This window comes from Anas platyrhynchos, chromosome 3 (genome assembly GCF_047663525.1).
Source record: "Anas platyrhynchos isolate ZD024472 breed Pekin duck chromosome 3, IASCAAS_PekinDuck_T2T, whole genome shotgun sequence".
In the NCBI taxonomy this organism is placed as follows: Eukaryota; Metazoa; Chordata; class Aves; order Anseriformes; family Anatidae; genus Anas; species Anas platyrhynchos.
This window is the reverse complement of record NC_092589.1, coordinates 69,979,529-70,006,361: the sequence shown is the minus strand read 5'-3', so window position 1 is coordinate 70,006,361 and position 26,833 is coordinate 69,979,529. Positions and strand designations below refer to the sequence as shown.

Genomic DNA, 26,833 nt, shown 5'->3' with positions numbered 1-26,833 from the left:
TAGCAACTAATCCTCTCCTCTGGGACATTTCTGAGGGAAGGACAGACAATTCCAGAGTCTCAGTAGCTGCTGGATCTCCCAGTGAAAAGGGAAAAGAGCAGTGAAATTTCAGCAATTCATTAAATATTTTTTTTCAGTATAGTGGATATCTGGGCATTATTTTTTGCCTCCATCTCACCTCAGTTCTTACAGTAGAGAGGAAATGGGTTGTAAGCAATAAGCTCCAGCTTGTCAGAGGCATACTCAGAGTAGCAAGAACTGAATAACTGCTGTACCTTAGCAGTGGAGGAGCATCCATGTGTTCACCTGCTGCTCCCATGTCCGACCTGTGCCCCTGAACCACCATGGTTATGGCCAATAGCCCACGGCAGTGCGGGCACTGCTTCCCCAGCACATCCCACGCCCCGAGAGCAGGCGTGCATGCAGGAACGAGGTTGCCTCCATCCAAGCAGAGGGAAGGGGTTAGCCCTACTGAGGCATCAGCAGTGTCACTTGATGAGGGCTGCTGTGGTGCACATTATCCATCACCTGTTAGGCCCATTTGGGATGAAATCTTGCCTCCATCAAGATCGTGATTCTTTGTGGAGGACGTGGTCTGTAGGGCAACTTATCTCATCCTGTCTCATTACCCTTACTACTGGAAGAAGCCCCAGAGGGATTTTTCTTAGGCAGGTCCATTCTGTCTCACCTGTAAAACGATGTGGTTCCCTGCCCCAAGTCACTTGCTGAAAATGAGGCCTTGTATTTCTGAAGTGAACTCGAAATGCCATCTAGGATCAGACTGTGCTTGCAAGCCAGGCTGGAACAAAAACAAGCTTTTATATTAATGTCCTCAGGGCCAAAAATGACATTATTTTAAATTACAGAGAGGCATATGACAGTTGTGGGTCATAATATCTATTTGTTTTACAATAGCCCCTTGAGGTTGTAAGCAGAGCTTCGGTAAACACATACACACATCTGTGCTACGTGCCTACACATAGTGACAGGCCCATTGTTAGGAGGAGGCAAGAACAGGTATATACACGAGTGGCAACATTTTTATTCTACTGCACAGCTCAAAGGAACAAAAAATACCAGTAACCCTAATAAACCTAACTAGGTTTATACAAAAATTGCCAGTAACAAGTAAAAGAATATCAGGAGAAGGATAGGAAGGCAGAGAAACAGACTACTGGGGAGCTGCACACAGACTTCAGTTGAGCCATAGCACTTCTGAGGCTGGCATCACCCACAAGCACTTGGAATTTGTGTCTTACCACAGCGTCTGCCCAGCCACGTCAGTGCAAGATCTCCCCGGGCCCTCTGGTGAATCACCAGTGGTTTCTCGCCCTGTCGTGTGACTAACACGCACTGTGTGGCCACACAACTTAAACAACAGTGTGAGGTGGTGGTCCTGCGGGTGATGAGCTGGTGAAAATCACCCTCAGTGCAGGCTCTGACCCTGGCTTAACTCTCAGTCTGGACATAACCTCAAGAGCTCACATGTTCAGGCCTCCATCTGGGCAGGTGTGACCAGTAAACAGATAGCAAAGCACGCCACAGTAAGCATGCGTGTGCAGTCTTTCCGAATAAACCATTCTGCGCCAAAGTAAATTACCATCAGTCGGCAGCTGAATGGGAATAAGCTTCACTGATTACTTTTTGCATATTTGTTTAGAATGGAACCAGATGTTCCTCGACCCATGTTATAAACCTGCAATGTACAGTTAAGAAAATGATGAAAAGAAGGATACTGAGTTGTGTTAGTTTATCTGAAAATACGTATCTGCTTATGAATTACATTTCTGAATCAGAATATGTTCCCTAAACTGTTAGACACAGTAATATGCAAATGGCCATTCCAGCAGTACTAATACTACCCCAGCGTGAGGCAAGGTTTTGTTGTTATTGTTACAAAGGAACAGTAATTGCCCCTCAGGAAAATTGCTCTGAATCACTGCTGAGGTTTGGGTGACTGTGTTAATAGAATCCTTTTCTAGTTTTAATAATTTTAATTTTACTTACTTAATGCTTTTGCATTTCTTGTTGTGGCATGCTTTTAGTCTGCAGCCAGGAATCCAGGCTGTAGTGATATATTAGACTTCAGAAGGAAGCAAGTTGCTCTATCTAAATCATCTGAGAAATTCTTTCTGGTTATCCAGTCTGTTTGAAATTGTCAGGACATCTCCCTTTCTGCCCAAGTTGTAAGACCTGAAGCATTAGCATCCCCGCCTGTATATGTGTGGCTTCCTGTTGGAGTAATATTTATAGCATTTCTGACCTTTGTATGAACTTTTAAGAATCAATAACAGCAAGATAGAAGGAAGGTCAGCAGCAATTTTCCTCTTGTGTGAGTGCAGACAAAATTATACTCAGAATATCTAAGATGCATTAGGAGGTCTCATAATCACATTTATGCAGCGTTATTTCAGGACATAGCTGGATTTCTTTAGCACTGTCATGTAGCCACTATTGCAAGGAAATAATAAAATGCCAGAGCCAATTGTGTCATTAATGGTTTTTAAGCTGTTATGTATTTTTCTTCACATGGCAGAACAACCAAAAGAGGCCTTAACAGTCAGTGCTAAAGAATAGTTTTCTTGACTATATTTTGCCACAGGGAAGGTGGAACTTGATTAGAAACCTTCCTTAATAGTGCCTTGCTGCAACTGAAACACCATTGAGGTGTACATTTTTTCCCACTTTAGATTGTATAAATAAAACTGACAGAGTCACCACACATTTGAGCTAGCTGTCTGAGCATGAGCAGCCATATGAAATAGTTCAAAATGCAAGGTTTGCCTGATCCATTATCTCAGTAACTTAACATCTGAAATATAAAGGAGCTAATTCATCAGCTTTCTGAAGCTCCTTCCAAAATCAAGGTGTTCCTGTAATTAATTAAACATCTTGATGCTGTTTGCTGCCTCCATGTATAGAGGAAGAAACCAAGCCTTGAAATTTTCCCTAATTTCACTGCCTGAAAGTAAAGTTCTAGCTTAATTAAGTCTTTTTCTTCTACAGAGCTGGCACCTCTAGAAAGTGTTTCTTGCCCTTTTTTTGCCTACCAAGAAAACCTGGCCAGCTAGTTGAGATTATAGCTATAAATTAGAAGCCCGACTTCAGGATGCATCGAGTTAAGTGAGATGAATCCCATTGCTAGAGGTGACAGTGATGGGTCTCACAGAGCGAGAGGTCTTTTACCTTGTAATTAGAGTGAATTTTTTCAGTCAGGGCTGCCCCTCATGCCTTTCCTTAGAAGCAGCAAAGCAGAGTCTTGATCTTTGCTGGAGCCACCTGGTGCTGCTGTAACACATAGGGCTCATATTTGCAATTGTAATATTGTTATTCTAAAAATCCTTTTATTAATGCCTCAATTGTTCTCTACAATTTCCTGACTGAATGAATGAAGAGATCATTGTTATTGACAGTGATAGCTTCAGAAATTTTGGCAAATTTCAAGAAACTTTTTGTAGCAGCTCAAAAACGTTGTTTTGAGAAGTGCTCTTTTCCTATGTCCATGCTGTTTGAAAATTATGTCTACTTAGTCAGTCAGCCTTAAAAATATGTCTAAAAATGCAGAGAAAATAAAACAAACTTGCTGGACTTCAACAACTTCAGCTTGATCAAAAGTTGTTTGATCAGAAGTAATTTAAAGGCCAGGAAATGTCAAATGGGGGAAGTTTCTTTTCGTGGATGTTATTATACTTACTGTCATTATGTTTCTGAAGGAAAAATAAAGGAAAAGACAATTACACACGAGTTTTACACTAATTGCTAGTTTGAATTTGTGTGTCTTTTTTTTTCCTAGTTTCTTTGTTTTTTTCCTAGTTTAGAAAACACCTTTAATATAGAATTGTTTTCCCTGAGAATAAATCCTGTGATTATTCCAATTCTTAGATATATAATACTAAAGGACAGTAGGCTGCCTGTATCTCTTTACTTCTTTTTCCTTTTTTTTTCTCCTTCAAAAGGAGCAATGTTACCATGCCATATACATCTTATGTGCACTTAAACATAAAGACATCTTGTCATTTCACTGTTCTTCCAAAATCTACATTTCAGTTTTCAGAAATCTCTAACTGAATGAAGTTTGTTCTCTCTGTCTCAGGTCTTCTCCATAACATATCTGAATTACTTTGAAGAAGTCTGTAAAGCAGAAGAAAGAGTAAAGTCTTGATGTTCTGCCTAAGCCAGAACAAAGTACTGTATTGGTTTCTAACCAATAAAATAGAAATATTTGATTGAGACTGAATAACAAAATGACCCTTTCATTTAACCACATTGACAGACAAAAGACACTAATATTAACATTTCCGATTAAATTTTTATAATTTAACATTTCGCTAAGGCTAGTATATGGGCTCCAGCAAGAAGCTGGTAAGAGTACATCTGACGATAGCACATGGATCTGGATGAGTAATAACATTACATGGGCACCAGGACAGATACAGCTGCTTTGGGGCACAGTTAGTGGACAGCCTGGGAGTTTCATATCCTAACGATTCTTCCTGTTTGCTGACAGTTGCCATTTTGGATATATGCTAAGTTTACATCACCAGCACTGTTCACTTCCCCAAAACTGGATGATTACTGAAACTGCTCATTGCACGTGCTGATCTAAGGCTGGCTAATTCCCAGAACTACCTCGGCCTGTTTCATTGAATTTATGTCAGTGTTTAAAAGTAGCAACTAATTTTCATGTCAGAAAAGTACGTGTTGTTATTTTCCGTCCTATCTCATGGTTCTTCATAGGTCTTTAGCAGCTCCTCCATCAGTCTGCTGTGTGATTTTCTACCTTCACTGTTGTAGCACGTGGGAGGCAAAGCCCATGGCTTTGATTCCTCAGCTCTTCTGTAGCCCTTGCAGATTAGGTTCAGCTGCTTCTTTACTCAGACGTTTCTTCCTCCCCTTTTTATTTCCTGCTTGCTGAACAGATAGTGTGCAAGGTCACATCTTAAGTGCCACTTTGTATACAAGCCATTCCAAGCTACCAGACATCATGACTGAGCCCACAGTCAGTACCAGGACTCAAACCTCTCACCAGGCACTGGAGCAGTTTTCATGTCAAAATAGACTGCGTTCTCCAAGCTGTGCACAGGCAGCTTCTTGCACATCTTACAAATACAGAAGCATGTGCTGCTCTTATTAACAGCAGGCAATTTTGCTGGTTGGTTCCAGAGAATGACGAGGAGCAGGAGGCTCTGTTATCACTGGACAAGCCGGGGTGGTATTCCCAAGGTAATGCTATCCATCTTTATGAACTACTGAAGAAGATGACTGGCAAGCTGGATCCCAAGGTATGTTAAAAGTGTGATCAAATCTTTGTGAAAATACCCTGTTTCAGTATAAAAGTCACCAGATAATCTTGTTTTACTGTTAATTATGTGATAAGTTTTTTAATGATGTGATAAATTTTTGTTCTGCACACACTGCTTTGGGGTGGGGCAATTCCATTATGCATCAAAGCTGACTGTTTTGTTCTGCTTCATTACTAATGATTACAGCAATAGCCTATCAATGCACAATATGAGTTTACTCCACACCTTCCCCACTGCATAATATTTCCTGCCTTGTTCATGGTGAAAAGTTCTGTGTGCACTCCCTGTACTAAAAGAAAGCAAGGGATGCAGTTGATACTTCTTTAGGTGTGTGACAAAAGCTGCAGGAGTTATATACTACAACTAAAGTGTCCTGCTTCTTCATCATCTTCCAGTTAATCAACTATTCCTCAATTATTTAGTAATGATGGGCCCTGTTCTAGAGTCCAAAACATCATACTATTCCTGATGAGTTAAAAGTTTAAAACATTGCAGTCCAAAACTGGAAGGAGTATGTAAGGTTTTTTTATTGGTAAACATAAACTTTCTAGCTAAGGTGTTTTCTTCTCAGTGCATGGTCATGCATTTCTATAGTTCTGTGGAGAATCAGATTATCATCACAAAATCAATCTCCCTGAGGAAATAGATCAAATAAATGAAAAGGTGGCCTCCAGTTTCCATAGTGGTTAGGTTACCACTCGGGTGCAGAAAAGTTCTGAATCATCAAGATGACACTCTGTGTTCTCCCTTGTCTCCACAGTCATCCAAAAAGCATTCCAGTTGCTCTGTACATTTTCCTTTTCGTCTTTTCTACTGCTTTCTGGCAGGCTACTTCTGTCAGTCAAACATCTCAGTGCTGTCCTGTGGATTAGTCCCAAATGGGCACCCCTGGAGGGTGTCCAGAGAGAGGAGGGGATGCAGAGCCGTTCTTTTCCTCACTGAACTGATTGAAGATAAAACTCCAAACTATGACATTAACAAGATCTGTGTTTGTCATGGCCAACCGTAAACACAGAGGAATTTTTATTAGGTTGTTTTAAAGCTCTTTTTCTCTCTCTGTGAGGTACAGTTTGCTTGTGTATTCCTCATATACAAAGACCTTTTAATTTGCTGATTCCATCACAGGTTGTTTATTTTGGTGACAGCATGCACTCAGATATTTTCCCAGCTCATCACTATAGCAACTGGGAAACTGTCTTCATCTTAGAGGAGCTTCTAGGGGACAAAGTTATGGTGCCTGCAGAGACAGAATCTGAGCCCTTGGAGAAGAAAGGAAAATACGAGGTAAGTGTTCCCTTAAGATATTTCCTAAAACAGAAGAGAGCAAGTTACAGAAAAGCCTCCTGTACTGAGCACGAGGCTGCTTATCTCACCAGGCTGCTGGCAGCATCACTCATAGACATGCTTCTGGCCACCATCCTGTACCAGCTCAGTATTCTATGGGTGCCACAGAGCCTTCATTACCCTGAGATAACTCACACATCTCAGAAAAAGATCTGTACATATGCTCCTTTATTCATAAAACAGTCTTCTATCTAGTAATAAGAACCTGCCCTGTGTTTCACAGCAGCTTATCAGGTCAAGCACCTGAACTCCACTCAGTTCGTGACACTTCCTTGCACGTCACTGCTGTAATTTTTACTAGGTTGTTTTAAAACTCTTTTACTGTCTCTGAAATACAGTTTACTTGTGTTTTCCACATATACAAAGAACTTTTCATTTGCTGCTTCCCACATAGGCTATTTATTTTTATGACAGCTGCACTCAGATAAGAGGAACTGTTCCTAAGACTGGTCAAATGGGACCTACTGATAGTTACCTCAGATAAATAATAAAATTTCCAGGTGGCTCACAGCTGAGAAGCAGACTCTTAACATTACTGCCAGTCTTTAATGGTCCCTCGGTGAAATGTTACTGCAGTTTATCCTTCTGTCCACTGCTGAAGAACAAAGCAGGTAAGGAACGACACTCAGATGGCAGAGTTCTACCTCCAGCGTGTCATGCTGAGGAACTATAATCTAGTTCCAGTTTCAGTACAGGACCTCTGCAAACCTGCCCCCAAATAACAAGAGTAAGGAAATACATTTACTAATGTTATCTACTTCTTGGTTAGACATATCTAATATTTTCCCCCACTATCCTGATTTCTAAACAAAGGACATTTGACTTAGTAAAACAAGGAAATGTAGTCATTAATGTTTAGTCTTTTTCCTGAAGTGCTGGGGGGGGAGAAAAAGTGAAGTCTCTTATGTGTTCTTCAGTTCAAAAAAAAAGGGGGGGGGGAAAGAGGGGGAGAAACAATGAGTAGCCGTGTTACAGAGGTTAATATAATTCAGTTTAGTTAATTTATGTAGTAAAAATAAGTCATTATCCTCCTAAAATCTTTTTTTTTCTCTGACTGGAGACTCAAGTGTATCGCATCTTTCAACATACATCTCTGTAAGCTTTAGATTTTTTTTTTTTTTTTTTTTTTTAAGTCAACCATTGGTTCTAAAGTGTGTTCAATACATGCTTTTGAAGCATATATATTTAAACAAGCAGACAGCATAGGTTTATTTTCCTGGAAAGCAAGAGTTATTGAGTGATGTGTTTCTAAGCCCTTGGTGATGATTTTTTTTTTTTTTTTTTTAAATCTTGTTGCAATACCTCTGGCTGACTCCTCACAAGATCCATCTTCTCTATCGCTGCAGTTACCAACCAGGAAATTGAGACTTTTAGACAGGTGTTTGACATTTCACTAAAACTGTGGCAGTCATGATAACAGATGGCAGCATCTCAGGGACACACCACCTCTACCACACAAAACCCCTGGTCAGTTTACATCCGCTACCAGTGACAGCGGGTAAGCAAGGGAGAAATGAATTGTGTTGATTAAAGGAATCTGAACCAAGGGGGCCGTGGTAGGTCAGTGGTATTATTTCATTACCATGCTGCTCACTGGAGTCTGAACAACAGGTCACATCCGTATCTCTGCAGTTGACTGGACGCTACTAACTTAACTGGACTAGTTCAAAGAGACTCCCTTTACAAGCCCAGGAAAGTTTTATTTTTATTCCCCTAATCAACTTCTCCCATTAACCCTTTGGTTAAGAGGGGAGGAAAGCCAACTCAAAGGACTGGACAAAGTCAGGTATTATTTGAAAATTAGGCAGCAGCAAGCTAGGTTTAGTACTGTTCATTAGCCTTCTCATCCATTTCTCAAAAACAAATACTATTGCAGATTTTGCATACCACGCTGTGTGTGCAGAGAGAGACTAAAAATTTAATTCAAGACACAATCCTCCCTTCTATCATTCTTCACAAAATATTATTAAATAAATGGAGTATTGCCTCTAATTTGCAATTGCATTTTTCAGAAAGAAATAACAAAAAAGCTGTTTTCAGTTGCATGATTGGTATTTCATCACTAACAGAGAGGGGGAACAAAACAACCCCCTTGCACACAGACTGGGAGCCTAGTAATTTCCATTTTCATTAACAGTCTTTGTCTTTTCCACTTCAGTTAAATGCCTGATATAAGCCAGATACACACAACTGTGAAATTATGGAAACAAATACAGTTCTTTTGAGTGTATGAGTCATAACCAAATGAGCAAGAGAATTGCAGACTAAGAACTATTCATGCAATTATCGTCTCCTAAGTGAATTGCAGCATGCAAGGAAAAACAAAACAAAACAAAAAACAAGCATTGTGTTGAAACTAGATTCCCCCCAGATTTGGGGGTTTGCTTGCTTGGCTGGAGGCTTTGTTTTTTCCTTCTGTTCTATAAATGTGTGATCAATTTCATCAATGAAAACTCTAAGAAAAGCTGGATTTCATCCCAGGATTTCGAGGGAAATCATTACAGAGGAGATAGCATGTAAAAAAAAATGGGATTATAGGAATGAATGCAGTAAAATGAAGAAGACAGTGGCAGATATAGACAATATTTCTGCAGTTAGAAGGCAAACCCAATTTATACAGTATTACCTAGCAGCTGTCAGGGATGTCAGGCCCTCGAGCTTCCAGGACTCCTCTGAGTGACCTCAGCCAGGGGCCAATTGCTCTGGGCCTCTTGGCTCTGTTCATCTCTATATTCCTGTTTATCTTCAACACAAATCTAATGGTACTGTCAGGAACAACCTGGTGGGTTGCTCTAAAGCCCAGCCAGTTAAAGCAATGCCCTTAACACAGTGTCCTTAACACAGCATGGCTGTGTTGCTCAGGTGCATCTGTTCGTTGTGGGTCTTACCAGCACAGCTGTGCTGGTGGAAACACATCAAATATTTGCCGTTATACAGGCAAAACTGTATTTTAAGCATTGTTTTTACTGGCACTAAGAGTCAGTGGTGGTTTTATTACCTTGGCACAAAGCACACAGCCATTGGTGCCACCCATTATCAGGGTACAGTCTATGGTAATGCAGTAAAGTAACCCTAGTGCCCCCTGCTTGGTACAAAGACACTGACATAGACAGCAAATCACTATTTAAATAATGCCTTTAAAAATAATAATAATAACATACTAAACATACACTGCTTTTAGGCTTGATTTTTCACTCCCATCTCCCTTATATCTATTTTTCTTTACCAAACAGAGTAAAACTTCAGAGCTCAGCTCCCTGCCCACTTCAATTTTCTACAGGCCATTGGTAAGCTGGCAAATCAGTATTTCCCAAGGGTCCCATTAGCTGAAGCTGTCTGGTCTGTTAACAGGCCCTATTTGTCTGCAGTTAATAAAGTAAAGGTGATAGTAAGTATCCCAGGTGCTTTAATTTCGTGGAAATCTTTGGGTCTTGTGGAACAGTTGTACCATCGTTATTCTCTGAAGTCTAGACATAGTCTTTGAGGTTCTGTACCCTGATCTGACATAATCAACATCTAACTTCCTCCTGCTGTCTGACCAGTATTTGTAAGAGCAAAACCACGTCTTTGGGGGTTTTACATATGAAAGAAGGGGGTGCATAGCACTTCTCAGGACTTGCCTCGCTACAAGGAGAGTAAACTCCACATTGAGGGCCTACTGGAGTGGCTGGGGGACCTTCCAGAGCTCATCAACCCTGCTGTTGAACGTGTATCTCCAGGTGTGTGGGGAGTGGGGATATTACCAGGGAACTTATGTCTGATTTTGCAGATATATAGACGTTGTGGCACATTGTCTTTCTATGTGGGCTATGTGTACTCCAGGTGAGATGCAGACATCTTCTAGGCAGCAGTTAGTAATGACAAAGGGAGTGACAGCAGATGCCTCTAAGTATATGGGCAAAGTTTTGACAACTTTTTATCAGATTTGAGATGAGGATGTAGCCTTGCTACCAAACGTGGAAATAAGCCAGCAGCAAAACATTGGGAGTTCTCTATCAGGGGACTTGATGACAGTGCTCGTGTCTGTGCTTGGTTTTATTAAGGGCATGAGTTATAAATACTGTATTTATCTTCCTCCTCCTTAAAAAGTAAGAAATTCCTACTCTAAGTATCACATATCTGAAGGGAAAAAAATAGTAATAATTTCCTCTGACTGTGATTTTAATTGCCTTTTGAACCAATCACTCATTTCAAAAAGCAGAAGCCTCAGATTTTTTTCTCTTGTCAATAAACAAGACCCTTTCTTTTGTACAAATGTTTGTGTGGGTCAGTATTGGGCTTTGGTGTTTGCTTTTTTTAATTAATCACCTAAACAGCTGCATGTGTCATCAGCTGGCAAATAATTTTAACTCAGCATAGCGTCTACATTTGACTATAAATTCTGTGAAGTCCTGGGATTTGCATGGCAAGATAAGATTTGGGGAAAAAAAAAAAAAAGTTTTATGTTACTCCTAAGTGAGAAAGAAAAAGACTGTTCCTGAACAGCAGTAAAATTGATATTTTAGAAATTAAAGATATGTTTTTGTCCAAGCTTTTCCAAGCTTCATTACATATTTACATCAGAAGACAGAAAACACTATCTATATTTGTTCAAATCACTTTCCAACTCTCATCCCCAAAATCACTGAAACAATTGTTCTGAGTTTACTGACTTTTTTTTTTTGTCTGGATCAACAGCTTTGTTGTGATCAAAAGCCACAGATGCCTGTCATAAATACAAATTATTCCAGCAATTTCTCAAAACTACTAAGAAAGGGGTTAAATGGAAAATAAAGTACAAAAGTTCACAAATCTGGAGGCACACACTAGGATATCTGTTCTTTGCTTTGCTATCCTGAAAATGACTACACAGAAATGACTTTAACAGATTTTCTGCAGTGTGGTTTGCAGTTTTGTTTTCCGTTTTTTAATCTCTCTGTAGAGGCCTCCTGGAGCTTTTTCTGGCTGCTCATGGCAATATATAGAGGGTTTCAAGATGAACTGCAAAAACAAAATTGATTTTCCCAATGCTGCTTTAACACTCTCTTTCAAACGTAATGAGTCTGAAGTTGTTTACTGAAAACATACAGGGAAAAAAAATCATTTTTCATAGTTTGTTAGGGAACTGAATGGCTCTCCATGGATCTTGTGACTCTGTTCTCATTCACCAGCTCAGAAACATGTAAAAGGCCACAGGTGAAATACTACTACATTTTTCACAATTCTTCCATCTACCATTCAGCATCCTATAGAGTCACTCCTTTCTGGTGGGTAGAGTTCCCAGCTGTACTGGGCTGTTCAGGTGCTCCAAATATTCACCAAAAGGTGACTTTCATGCCCTAGGGAATCCATAAATTATGTAAACCTGAGTTCAAGGCTGTATAGGAGTAGGATTGTTATTGTTCTGTTTTACAGCATTTTTAAGCCACATTCTTCCTGATACGCAATATAGGTTTCCCAGAAAGTCAGACTTCTTAAACTAATGCTTGTGGTTGGATAGACAAGAAAGATTTTTATGGTTTTTTTGTACATTTATATATTTACTTATTTTTATTTCAGGGACATCAGCCTAAAGCTCCCTACCATATATCTAAACAGTGGGGCTCTTTCTTCGTGGACAGATTGCCAGGCCTGGAAAATGCAGAGGAAACCTTAGTTCGCACATGGTCCTGTAAATGCATTAGCACTTACAGCACTATTGCAATCCCTAGTCTTGAAGCAATAGCAGGTAAGGAAGACTTTTATTTTTTCCCCAGTGGACATGTAGTATTCACGTTAACTTTGTCATAGCATTGATTGATTTTTGAGATTACATGTATCCAAAGTGCATTCAAAAATACTCTGTTCCTGTCACACAACAAGTAACAGGCGTGTCTGTCAATTACTTTGATATTTACGTTTTTAATAGTTTTCTGCTACACTATTTTTTTGTTGTTGTTTGTGTCTGCAAATACTAGTGTCTGCTTAATTAGAAACAGGATGCAATATTTAACAGATGGTAGAATAGTTCTTGAATTTTGATTTCAGGAATTCAGGATTTCCCCCCAGTACTTTGTGCTTTCTCCTTTCAGTGGTGAGCTACATTTGGAAACAAATACATGCACAACTACTTGTGTTGTTTTAGACTTCAAAATGTGTTTCTCTTTGATCTGGCTCATTATTCTTCCTTATCAGCTCCCTTATCCCATTACAGTTTAAATGGATATGAACAAACACAAGAATGTAATGAAGCCAAGAATGCCTAGGACTGTGCTTCTCTCTCTCTCTCTCTCTCTCCCCCTCTCTCATGTATTGTGTTTGAAACTGCATCATAATGGACAGAGATAGAGCCTGAAAGCTACTCCTTATCTGAAAAAAAAAAAAAAAAAAAGCCATTACAAGCAATATCTTGTTCCCCAAAAAATCAGCTAATAGAGAAATTAAATTAGTTCAGACTTTCTACCTTTCTTCCATCAAGGTTGTGCCAAAGGTGCAGTTATGACTAATCTTCTGGGTTTTGCTACTGTTTATCCCTGAAGGGGTTATGTACTAGTTTGTGTGGTTTGCAGCAGTAACTGCAGCAGTAATACTGCAATTAGCTTTGCAACTGCAGTACGTATCAGTTGAGTATGAAGAGGTGGGGAAGATCTTCCATTTATCTATTCTCAATCTATTATTTTTCCTTAGTGGACTTTGATACACCATATCTAAAGGAATAAATAAATTATAAAATGAATGAGGTGCTTAGCTCTGTGAAGACAACAGCAATAGTTTAGTTTACTAACCCCTCTGCTCAGCATCTGTAGCCGACTGCATGCACATGATTAGTGTATACAAAGTTCTTCTGGGAGAAGATTTCAGATTTGCCAAGCAGTTATAAGAGAATATGTGATAAACCTGTTCCTTGCAACCACATTCTACGCATCTCAGTATCTTATAAGGATATCTCAAAACAAAAAACTCATATAGTGCTACAATTTATATATGCTTCTGATATTTACTGTATTGCAGTCCATATTTCAGCCTAGAGGTACAAAGTCCAAATATACCAAGGGAAATTGCCAGAAGAGAGGTAACTTCTGTAAAACTCTTTTCTAATATTATTTTTTTTTCCAGAGCCCTTCTGTAGTTTGCTTTGAAAGTGTTGGCCTAGAGGAAATATGTGGGTTAGCTATGTTCTGTGAAAATCCTCCTTCCCACCAGCTAAACCATAGCTCATTCTGCACAGCTAGCAAATGCTGTAGACCACAAGCTTATCAAGAAGTTCCCAGCTACACATGAAAGTGTGAGAACATTAGTTATATATGTGGAAATGACTGACTGAAGTGCAGGAACAGCACAGCTGTTTGTTCCTTCTCATTTTATCATCTATGGAGCTGCCTGCAAAGCTTGTTCCTCCATCAGGAAGGATGCTGTGTGCCTTCTCACACTTCTTCTGACTGGCACTGGGGCAAGGGCCAGTGTCTGAGAAACTTATACCCCAAAGCTAAAGGACAGCAAATGGAGAACTAACATTTTAACTTGCAGATATATGCCTGAAAACAACCTCAAAGCTGAATGTACAAGAACATCTATGGTATCTTACAGAGAGAGGTATTTCTTGTTTGTTTGTGCTAAACGCAGATGTTCATTATTATGGATGTTGAGGCATTCCTGACTCCTCTCAATACCTTGTTTCACTCCTGTCACAGCAAGCAGTTAGAGCCCCCACTTTGCCAAGCCCTGAAGTTTTTGGCTGCAGTTTTAAGTCATAGCTTAGCTACAGCTATTTTGGAATAACTAGAAGAGCTTCAAACGGGTTATGTGAGTTTGTTGTGCCCCAGCTTTTCCTTTCCTATTCACGCATTTTAATCACCAGCAGAGGACTTCCCTCTGCCAAGACGCACAAACACAGACTCTTCCTCAAGATCCTCTGAGCTCAAACGTGCAGCTGCACTGTGCTGACCATGTGGGTAGAGCTTTTGGGCGCCAGGTGGGCATGCAGCTGCTTTGTTCCTGGAGATGTTCGGCAACCTTGTTCAAGTTGTGGGCTCACTCCTGCTTCACTGTTAGCAATGTCCAACCTGAGCTCTGGATGTCCATACAAGCAGTAGGCAGGGCCACATACAAATGAATATCCTACCGGAGTGTGATCTGCAAAAGTCTTCGGTGAAAGCCAAGCAATTGCTGCTAGGATAACTTTAAAATACACTTGACTCTTGTTTGGATGCAATATGTATTTGTACTTAAGGAACAGCCTGATATAATTCTCCAGAAAAACTTCATTGAAAAATATTATTATTCAAAAAAATAACCAACATTATTCAAAAGAAGTAAATGCTAGTGTTTTACAAAAATCACTGAGTTTTCATCAAAAATCATGAGAATTCTCTTGAAATAATTATCAGAAATTAATTTGAATTAATAAAGCTCTTTGAGCTTGTTTCAATTTTTTTTTTAGATAAGGAAGTATGTCAAAAAATATAAAAATAAGTTGTAGATCTGGACTGAGAAATTGCAATAGAAACAACTTTTAGAGTTCTCTTTGTTCACCAACCTCTTGTGGGTTTGGTGCAGATGCCTTCTAATGGTTTCACCTAAAGAATTTACACATGTAACTAAAGGGAACAACTAAATACTTACCAAAGAGCATTGTAGGAAAAGGGCTTCCCAGGGAATGCTGCTGTTGCAATTTTGGGCTATTCAAAGTATAAAATAACAGAGCATACTAACCGTGTGTGTAATTAGCAAGGTGACAGTTTGGTGAAAAATAATCCAGTTCATTCTTCATTAGCTTTCTGTGCTGAATGAATGTAGTTATTCTTCTACGCATTTGTCCTGACCTTTAGTTGAAAATTCAGTATCTGACCCAAAAAGGGGTTGCATTCAAAGATGTATCAGAAATTCTGAATTCTGATCACACATCTACCAAGCAAAATATTAGTAGGATTGTAGATTACTGCATCACAGCTTGTCATTTAAGCTCCCCTGACAGTCATTGAAAAGGAATTGTCATTTTCCTTGAGCATGAAAAATGTTTTCTTTATCATTATCATTGCCTAAAGGACAGAAAGGGTCTTCTATAATAAGTTCTGTGTACTTTCCTCGGTTTGGAAAGGGAATCGGGTAAAGATAAAATAAAACTCTTAATTTAAATTGTTATAACGTTGACAGTAAGATGATATTAAAAATGTGTAACTGAAAAGCAGCACTATCACTATATTGTCATAATAGTAAGAGGAAATGAGCTAAGTTGAAAGTTTTCTGAATACTTCGTAGTTCATTTATGACCTAATTCTCCTTCCCACTTTCAGTAAGCAGGAAGATTTTTCTCAAGAATTTGAAAGCTAAGGAATTCATTATTATATTGACAGTAAATGGTTTATGAAATATAAGAAGCCAACACTCCTATTCCTGTTCTCAATGCCTCATTCACAAGTCCATCTGTTTCTTCACTTTTCTGCTATTGAATCTCTCCTCGTTTACAGCTCACTCACAGTTTTTGGCCATTTTCAAGCACAATGATATTGTAAACCAAATTTTCCAAACCAGGATCCATTACCATGTGAATGTTATATTTTATGTCACACATGGAAATTGAAAGGTGTAGGGATATGTCTGGAACAAAAAAAAGTATTTAGTATAAATAACTGCATCTAATATACTATCCTCAACTTGAGAAAGTTTGATTTGAGCCAAGTAGAGGCAGATGCCCGTATCTGTCATACCTGCATAACCCAGGTGGTACCTTCAAGAAGCAGGTGACTGCTGCTCTGTGGCCTTTTCATCAAATTTCCAGATGTCTGTGTACATGATGTCTGTGTCATGTAGATATTCCAACATTAACTACAGAAGATCCTTCTGATTTACGAAAGATATCAAAAACAAAACATATTTTAGCTACTGAGCAAGTTTTTATAGAAAAAGTCAGTAAAATCACCAGCCAGTGTTATCATTTCAGACTGATATTTGATTAGTGATTGTGTGATCCCAAGAATTATATGCATATTTCAAGCTTTTACTTTGAATTTTTCACGGTTGGGATTTCTTTTTTAAAGCCCCACTTCGAAAATTCCACAATGAGTAACTCTTGAGTTTTAGAGTTTATGAGGGAATTCTGGTAAGTTTGTTTTGTCCTTTGTTGCAAAGAAAAGCTTGAGAAAGTGGGCCCTAAATCCTGGTAAGGAGAACCCAAGTAAAACTTTTTCTTTTTTTCGTGATTGATAACCTAAATTCCTGAACTTTTCTTATAACCTCTGAATGGTGAGGTTTGCCATTAAGAAATTACTGTAAGTGAAAGCTGAAATTTGAGCAATGTGGCAGTTCAACTCAGTTGCATTTCAAAGAATTAGTGCAAAGGTAAATGTCTTATGTACACAGTTCTTCACACTCTGGAGATGTGAATCATTTCTTTAAATTTTGTGAGCCATACCAAGTCTTATCATATGTTGCCCATAAGTTTTTCTTAATGCCCAATTGCTATTTCAATTGGCTAGCACAAGAGAAAAATCTCTGCTTTAATTTGCCAAAAGCTGTCTCTTTAAAGAAGCCTACAGACCCATGCCCTGCCTCCTTCTGCAGGAGTTTGAGTCATCAGTTTGCTTGCTGTATAAATATAATGTTGAAATTGCCAGTGAACCATAGCAAAGGAGTTCATGTTTCTGCTTAGAGTTGCAAATTATCTGCACAATGGAAAGCAGAAGGCAGCTGTGGCTGGGACACTGGAGCTGGCAAAGTGTGGGTCACAGATACATGGGTCTGCCTGTAACACACTGGATGCTATTTGCATTCAGCTCATATTTGAATGGTCAATGTCCTTGAGTAATTTATTATTACTATGGAAGTCAGGAATTTAAGCATGCAACCATGTATAACTTGTATATCCTGAGTGTTACCATTTGTAATCATTACTGACACAAACCCCCCCCCAAAAAAAAAAACAAATCAACCATATCATAATACATTAGTTGTATGTTTTGTCATTGAAATTATGTCATTTAATGTCAAACCTAGCTCCTATTAAAATTAAATTAGTCTTTCCTGTAATCAGAGGGATAATTATATGCTCTTATTCAAATAATACAATAATGGCATAAAATTTACTTAAACATATGGATGTATCTATATTACAAATTACATGTTAATTATCAGTAACCTTTTATACCTAATGCCATAACTTACAACCATGCTTTTATTTATCAGTTTCAAGTAAGAATGTATCTATGCTGTATCTTAGAGACTTTAACAAAATACTTTGAGGTTTCAAATTTCCTTTGGGGCTTAGCTGCTATAAGGAGCATTTGCCAAGAGAGAATTTTTCTAGCAACACTTTTTATGAAAGAAATGCATTTTAAAAAAATGTTATACATATAACAACACAATTTCTATTGTTTTTTTTCTTCTGGTTCTGGTGTTTTGACACAAGTGAAAAAATTGGTAGCAAAGATAATTTACTAAAGAGAAGAGACGTATCAGCAGCATCTTGTTCTGAGTCTGTCTGTAAAATGAAAAACATCAGATAATTTAAATTTGATTCAGCTTTTCCAGGAAACTAGTTTCAGTGTTCTTAATTTAGGAGACAGAAAAATACACTCAACACAACAGACAAATATAATGCATTTATTTTTTCAGCTGCAAATATAACTGAAACCAACACTAAACTGCATTTCAACCATAACAAATTATTATTCAGTAAATCAGAGTTCTTAAAAAGTCTTCAAGACCCAGCATTCCCCAAAGTTTCTGAGAACAAGTTTCACAAAGGAATTAATCAAATTACTTGGTAGTAATTTTGAACATTGAAAGGACAATTTTCTCCGTATTACAGTTTGGTCAGCCTTTCCTTGCTCTTCCAGAAAGGTGTGTTGACTTGTGCCCCAAAGGCTGTGTCAAGTCATGCAGAACCCAAAAAATTACTTCCTAGCCAATAACTGAGAGAAATGTTCCTGCAATCCCTATTCTGCTCCATGAGATGTCAAAGCACAGCCACCTCTAAAAGATTAAAGGGAAAACTCATGAGCACCTCATTAAGAAAGGGGGAACCACTCAGTCATTTCTACTTTAAAGTTATCCTTCAACTCAAGCAGCATAATTTCATTTGCAGGCTGCAATTAAAGCTGTAATTGGGTTTTGACTAGATCGCAGGCTCATGGGGTGGTTTTAGGTTGCTTCTTTAAAAACACTGGTGGTAAAACTAAGTGTTGCTAGTTTTTGAGTGTGGAAAGCAGTGCAAATAGCTATCAAATATTTGAAAGACTGCTTTGACTAGAATGGAATTTTACATGACCTGCAATCTCACATATATTAAAAAAAGAAAAATGTTGCTGGAAACCTTTATATACCCTGGATTGTTGCCTAACCTATTCCCTCTGGATTAAGATGGAAATGCATTGAAAAGAACAATGTAGGCTTTGTCTTCACTGCTTATAAAGCTTAATGTGTGCATTTGTTTGGCTTTTTACCTTTAGGAAAGCAATGTTTTTCACCCATCCTGAGGGAAAAAAATAGGGAAATAAACCATTTGTTTTACAGGACAGGGAAACGTGACAACGCTAATCCAAATATAGACAGTGTGGCTGATATCAGCGTTTGCCTCACAATGAGAGTACATTGGCTTATCATCACCATATTTTATCTTCATATAGCTCTCGTGCCTTTACAGTCTTAAAAAACAACTTAGATCTTTTCCTTCATCAGAAATGCCTGTCCTGTCAAACAACTCCTTGTTTTCAGGCTACCTGCTTTGGCTTACCACAGAAGCCCTTACCACCTGCTGTACATCCAGGATGTCATTCCAACAAATTACCTAAGTGAACTTTTCAGGAAAAGACTAACACCTGCTAGTGGGATCTCAGTGTTCTCTTAAGATTTTTTTTTAGGTTGTCTTCATCTAGATAGTTAAGAACATTATAGTCTAATATTTTGATCACTTCCAGATCAAACAAATATCTATACAGGACTATTCTGTCAAAGGATCTCCCAAACTCACCATTTAAACTAAAACAAACAGCAAAGGAATTTCCAAGGTTTTTCTTCCCTGCATACTTTACCAGGCTCAGATGCGAGTTCAGTGCATGCTGTGCACACATCAGTTTTGCTCAAGCAGGGGTCAATGTCCCTCAGCCATAAAGCTGACCCAAAGTAACATGAATCATTACTCCTCAGAAAACTGCAGTCAAACTACACACCACAAGCAATCACAACAGTCAAGGTGGGAAGGTCTTTCCAGCACCATGTTGCTGATTTCTCCCCAGCGCTCTGCCAGTAAAGCTTCTGCTTCACATTTCCCAGCAGCTGGCCACCAGTAATTTCTCCAGGTTTACTATCTTCCACATTAGATGAGATAAAACAGCAACCTGGAATAACCCTGGATAGCAGCACAACCCTGGATAGCTTCTTTAGGCCAAGGGCATGCTACAAATGTCCACTGACAGAGCAGCAGGCGTAGTCTTCAACCAATACACCTGTGTTGGCAAAAGCTATTAAACAGGGGTAAGTAAAGCAGCAAATCTGCACTTTCACTAAGATCAGTATTAGTCTTTATTCATAGATGCTCAGGAATAAACTGTACTGGCTCACATAGCCCTTTGCAAGTGCCTGCTATTTCCAAACTCAGAAGTTTTATCACCTTCCTTCTCTAGAGTATGCCTCTGCTGCCAGCCCTCCCATTTCCCAAAGACATGCAGAGATGCTCTCCATCCTACTCCTCCTCTCTTAACAGTCACAGAGTATGCAAACAGCATCAGTGACTTTCATGTAATTGGTAGAAAGAATTCTGACCTCAGGAATGGGGAAGCATTATGCTAATACAGCAAACATCTGATCTCCTGTTTAGGAAAATCAGCCTTGGAAATTTTGCTAAAAATAGCTGCTATCTGATAAATATAATTGTGACCTTGTTTTTTTTTTTTTCGTTTTTTTTTTCTTTTTGTTGTTAGTACACTCCCACTCCCTCCCTCACATACTCGGGTCTTGCTGCAAGTGCTGTTTTGATTATAATAAAATAGAAATATTTAATATTTTTAAAAAGACCGTATACCTGTTATAATTTACCTACAGGGCGGCAAGTCACAGAGTAGTTCACTTGACAGCACAGCCTGTAGCAGTTGTGCTTATTCTTCTGTTAAGAAATTACTTTAGAAATTGTTATCAATAAGAAAAAAGTATTTTCCTTTTTCTTCAACAGTAATTTTAAAAATACAATAAAAGTTTTATGGAAAAGTTCCTAAGCTAGTGCAAATTACTGGAATTCCTGTAAAAGCAAGAGAATTAATACTGGTTGCATGAAGTGACCCTATAGCTATACCATCTGCATGCTGAGCCGTGTTGTCGAGCTCTGTGTTCACTTTTACATTTGCTTTGTCACAATTAAGCAGTTTAAAGGTTTTTTAAAGTTAAAACTCGGGTATTGCTGAAGAGGTTTTTGTTTTCCTTCCTGTGTCTTTTCCGTGGTAACAATCAGGAGAGCATATCTGGACTCAGTTAAGAATACAGTCCTCCTGTTTACTATGAGGTTTCTGCAGCGCTTGGCTCCAGCCCTGCCGACTGACCTCCAAGAAGGGAGGGGAGTGGGGAGTTCTGCAGGGCTTCGCACACATCACGGGGACACTGTTATGGTGTCACGATTAAAAAATGTTGCTCTTCTTTTGCTGGTCAATATTGTGAAATGCTTGATGACATTTCTTCTGTGTGTTTTGGGAGAATTCTGTTTCAGTCTTGGACTGCGCTTTTAATAGGAAAAAATATCTTCCACCTAAAGAGCTTAGTTGAGATTATATTCGTTTCACATATTATTTATTCAAGTAAATCTCAAAAAAAAAAAAAAAAAAAAGATTAGACGTGAGTACTGAGTTTATCAAGCAGGCAGTCTGGATTAGATTATAGTTGTCTTCCAGTCAGTTACTCAAATATTTTCCTGATCACTCATCTAGAATATTACGTTTTCCCTTCTTCTTGTGGTTTCGTCTTCCTTCCTTGTGGCTACAACTCTAATTTTTCTTCCAATAAAAGCTTTTGCCATTCATTCATTGGCTTACACTAACCAAATAGCACACAGACACTGAGACATTGTCAACTTAGTAAGTATGAAATAAATCTATCCATATCACCTAAGAACATGTGTGAATATGAATATACATAAACATCAGAGCACAGTGTTGTAATTAATGTCACTTAGTAGCTGGATCTTAATAATTGGAATACAGCATCTTAGTAACTGGAATTGGCCTGGCAGTGGCTGCTGTTCAAACGTCATCATTGACATTTTATTTACACCAAGGCTGCTGGAGTCCTGCAAGCAAGGTAGGGCTGGGTAGGAGTCCTTTGGTGACCTTTTGTGGTCAGGCTAGGCATGCAACCCATGAACACTGCCCAAGTCATCGGAAAACGCTAGGAGTTCTGCCTGAAGGTTGCAAAGGCAACCAACCAGTGTTCATCACTCAGTTACACTCAGGCTCTGGTGTGGGAGGAAAGAAATTCAGGAGGCTACATCTAGTAACTAAAATTGCTGTAGATATAGAAACATAGACCTTGAGAACCTCCATGCGTGGCTTTTAGGAAGCTTGGCTCCAAAAGTGAGTATCCTATTTGTCTTAGGAACAAAATGTGGCTTGTGGAATTACCAACAAATGACAGAAAATTTCCAGGATTTCGGTCCCCACCCAGTCTCTTTGAGTAAAGTCAGTTAGTTCTTTCTTCCAACCTCAATCTGTTTAGTTTGTTTGGGTCTGATTTTTGTTTTCCTAGGTGAGCAGTAATAGTAGATAAATTTTGTGCTGACTCCATTATCAGTGTAGGTTAGCACTGACCAGAGCCCCATTGTAAGAGAGGACTGGGTATGTCGCCTGTTCCTAATTTGCAGCTCTCCCTCAGGGCTGGATGAGAAGGGGGTGCTAAAGTGTAAAGGTCTGCCAGGACAGCAGTAGTTGTGAGTATGTATGGTAGCAGAACCTGAAGAAATTTACTGGCAAAACCACTAGGAAATCAGTCATTTTGGAAATAAGCACCTGTTTGGTGTTTTGTTTGTTTGTTTTTGTTGTTGTTGTTTTAACTGAGATTTGTTTTATTATCAAATGCTGTTTTGTTTTGTTGTATTAAGCTGTGGCCTATGCATGCCTTTCGGTTTAGCAAAACTGAGATGCTCGATTCTTCTCAGTGTCATCAGTGATAATATAAAATAAAACTCGATACAAAATTAAGTGCAAAATACAAATGTCCAGGAGGCAAACTCTTTACTGTAGTTCCTTGTAGATGAGCCAGTACTGCTGAAACTAGTGTTACGATTGCCACTTACGTCCAGAGAAGTTGGACTGAGCTTTCATGTACAATTCACGTGAGACCTTTGCCTTCCAAGGCAACAGCAATTTATTTGCAGTTGCAGAGTTTTTAAAGAACATACTCTAAAAGAGCTTACAGCACTCTTTACCAATGACATTTTCTGGATTTCCCTTTTTTCTTAAATTTTACATATCCCCAGTAAAATTCATCTTTTTTCTTTCCCTGTCTATTTATCTTTCTTCCTCACTGTGTATTATTTATAGCCACTAGGACTCCAAGTACATATTTCTGTGTCAGTCTATGGCTTTCTCATAAATATATCACACTGAAATAAAGCAATAGTATGAAACGTTCCATACGCAGGGGCAAAGCAGATGCAGCAAATGAAATAACTGACAAAAATAAACCTGGAAATACAGGAAGATTTCCCTACATTTGTGACAAAATCTGCTTAATGGGTGAAAAATAGTATCAGTTTTATGTTTCACATAACTTTCAGTGGTACCTTAGACAATGTTGTTGAATATGGATACCTTCTGTTCATTTTCCAAAATCATCTTCCTCAGACAAAAACAATATTTAAATGGACAGACTGGGTTTTGAATATGTAAAAATGTGATTATGCTCAGTTGGGGTCTTGTGCATTGTATATACAATTTATTCGGTGTTTAAGTTGATTGTTTAAAGCTAGTTTACCATAACATACCAACAAAATTACCATTTTGATCCAACTTGTTCCTTTCTTAGATTAGATATAAGGAAGAAATTCTTTACTTGGAGAATGGTGAGGCACTGGCACAGGTCGCCCAGAGAGGTTGTGGATGCCCCATCTCTGGAGGTTTTCAAAGCCAGGCTGGACGAGGCAGCGTGGACTGGGCAGCCTGATCTAGTGGGTGGCATCCCTGCCCATGGCAGGGCGGTTGGAACTAAATGGTCTTTAAGTCCTCTTCCAACCCAAACCATTCTGTGATTCTGTGATTCTTCAACATAAGCAAACCTGCAGCACATCTGGCCCATTTATGTTGCTCTGCTTAAACTGCTCTTGGGAGACTCCAGACTGCTAGTATAAGATAGTGAAAGCTTTTTTTAAGAGAATAATTGTATGGCATTTAATTTTTATACAGACTCAGCAGTTGGTAACATCACTGGGCCCTCAGTACGCTAAAAACATCTGCTTGTTCTGCCACGCTCAGAAAGAGCTCTAGAGAATCCTTTGACTAAGACAGTCAGATAATGTACTTCTTTGACAAGTTGAAGTAACCCACTTAATAAAGTGTAATTCACTTACAATCAACTCTGCTCCCGTTCCTACTTTATTCCAGACAGAATCTGATATATCAGCTGAGTCTAAATACTGATTTATTTGCTTTAGCTGTGTTTAATATGGTCTTAAAGTTACAGATCTGGATGCTAACCTGGTGTCTGCATATGAGTTGCTGGTGAAACAGAGCTAAACTTCCTGTTGTTTCTGCCAAAACTTCTAAGATTGTATTTTTCTGTTTCACAAAAGCAGCTTAGTGCAAAAAAATATTATAGCATGTAGCAACTGGATACCATCAGCCCAAATGTATTCCAAATAACAAATAACAAAAACAGAAAAAAAAATGATCAGACTTAGCAGGGAGCTATGCTTTTTTTTTTTTTTTTTTCATTTACTAGGAGTGTAACTTGAATATAGTTAGATAAAGTTTTATTTGTGTGTGTATGTGTGTTTTTTAATTTGGTTTCCTGAGCTTTGAATAAGAGGTAAGTATGAGAAGTATCAGTTTCCTGGCTATAAAGGGAAGAGGGGGAGGTCACTGCTGGCAGTAAAGACTTTAAAAAAAAAATACAGAAAAGAAAGCTTTGACTGTTCAGAACTATTTAAATGCATTCAGTGTTTTTTTTATGGACTGGAAGTGATGAGTATGCCGAGTTACAAGTGCACATTTCTAGGAACATTTGACACAAACTGATGGTGTTAACAGTGGATGACAGGTTCAAGAGTGGGTGCCTTTTGGGAATCTTGCTACAATAGTCCAACACACACACAAAATAAAAATAAAAATAAAAAATAATAAAAAAAAGGTTTAAATGTAGCCCACGTGAGTAGACTGCTGAGATAAAAGAGAAGGTAACTTGAAGAACTTGAAACTGTTTTAGTGGGAAAATTCCATCTAGGCTAATGAAGAATTTTGTTTAATTCTTAAGCATTGGTCTAATCATTTTAATCATTTTCTATGACTAGCATTATTTCAGCAATGAAGGAGCTGAATACCCTTTACTGCAGTTGAGTAAGCTCTGAAAGTCTTTGGACAGATGAAGATGTCAAATAAATATGTAATCATGCAATCTGATTGAGTTCTAATACCTTGAGCAAAGAGCTCAAGGGCTTAAGAAACACTGCTGTTCACTCTAGGCTTATTTTTTATGTGATATGGACTGTGCTGCTAATCAGATGTGGTATATTTCTATCTTTCAGATTTACCACTGGATTATAGATTTACACGATTTTCCTCAAATAGCTCAGCAACTTCTGGGTACTATCCAAGCCCTCCAAGAGCCCTGCTGACAAGTGAGGAGTCAGTGACTATGAAATAGGTTGTTGGCTTTTCTTAAATAACCCTGTGGTCCTTTCTTAACTGCTATCAAGTGCTAATTGGTGAAAATGGTGTTTGATGCTTCATAAAATGGAATGATGGATTAAAGCAGACTGCTGTGTAGACTTGTGTTTCCCTTGTTTCTCTAATCCAGCTGGGACAGATGAGCAATGCCTACTTCACTGTAAATCCCCTTACCACCACTACCTTTCAACAGAGTTATTGGCTTTTTCCATGCAGTGCCCAAATGCTTTAAGAGAAAAAATCTGTTAATAACTTGTCCCAAGTTACATTCGAAATTTTCAAGGGTATTTCTGTGCTATGGCTATTCACAGTGGTGCTGTTGCTGCTGTAAGTCTCAGGAAAGACATGAAATTAGATCCTCAACCATATCCCATTAAGAGTTACATTGGAGAGCCCAGGTTATCACAGTAGATCAATGTTTTGCAAGCTCTGAATTTATTTTCTCGCTATCTGAATAAAGAAGAAAAGTACTGTGACTATTCTTGGAGGTATGGAAATACTGAGGCCTAAAGAGAAAAACACATCACAGCCAAAAAGACTTGAACGCAATTTTGGCAGATAAATACAGAATTATAGTCCTGAAACCCTTGGACTCGTGCTTTGTATTCCTGAAAGTGCCTAACCACTACTTCAGCAGTAAGGTACTCTACATGACTCCTCTTTCTCTAGCCTCCAATACCTCAATGTCAGAGCTGTTCTGCAGAATAAGGGAAACCCACGTACAGCTTTTCAGCTGGAGTTGCCTCAAACCCACGTTTTCCACCTTCCTGGAAAATCCTTCTGAGGGTAGGAAGGACAGAGCACCAAGCTGCCTCCATCTGCTTTTGCTAAGTGCAGCCCAAGCCCAGAAGAGAAGCGAGACTCAAGGCATAGGCTGAATATGTGTTTTCTTATCAGCTCATTAAGACAAGCAGGCATCCTGTTTTCTGTGGATTCATTCCAAATACATGGTTCTCCAACATCTTGATCAGGAAACCTTTGGTACATAGCAGAGGGTGGTTTGGTGCAAAAACATGTCCAACACGTTTGCTTAGTCAGCAGTTTGGTCCAGGAAAACTAAACTGGCAAAATTTTGAAAGCATTTCCCTCCAAGTTTAAAGAACAATGCACAGAAACTTTTTTCTTTGCTTCAAGAAAAGCCCACAGTAAGAGGCTACTTTCTTAGGCCCATAAAATTCTCAGAATGGATTTGGCTTGTAGTAACTCCTAACTTGTGTCATCAAAGGTCACTATTTTTGCAGCTTCACCAGTTAAAGTATTTTGTATCAGGAGCAGACACAAACACCATTCTGCCTCATTTCAGAGATACCAGTCTTTGTTTCCATATTTTTTTCCTACCTTTGTTTCACTTATGTAGGGATGTTGTTTTAA

The 26,833-nt window shown here is 38.7% G+C and overlaps 1 protein-coding gene and 1 long non-coding RNA gene across 2 annotated transcripts in view; one reads left to right on the top strand and one right to left on the bottom strand.

Annotated features, from left to right (window-relative positions):
• NT5DC1 (5'-nucleotidase domain containing 1) overlaps positions 1–25,563 on the top strand; it is a 146,933-nt gene extending 121,370 nt beyond the window's left edge. The window contains 4 exon segments of the mRNA XM_027454680.3: positions 5,164–5,282; positions 6,429–6,587; positions 12,186–12,354; positions 25,321–25,563. Coding sequence (XP_027310481.2) covers positions 5,164–5,282; positions 6,429–6,587; positions 12,186–12,354; positions 25,321–25,439 — 566 coding nt within the window. The 3' untranslated portion in view covers positions 25,440–25,563.
• Positions 5,928–10,126, bottom strand: LOC113843255 (uncharacterized). The gene is made up of 3 exons (XR_003496479.3): positions 9,274–10,126; positions 7,123–7,355; positions 5,928–6,562 (listed from the first exon to the last, which is right to left on the bottom strand). It is a non-coding gene; the product is annotated as an uncharacterized lncRNA (long non-coding RNA).
• Positions 25,564–26,833: the final 1,270 nt, after the last annotated feature.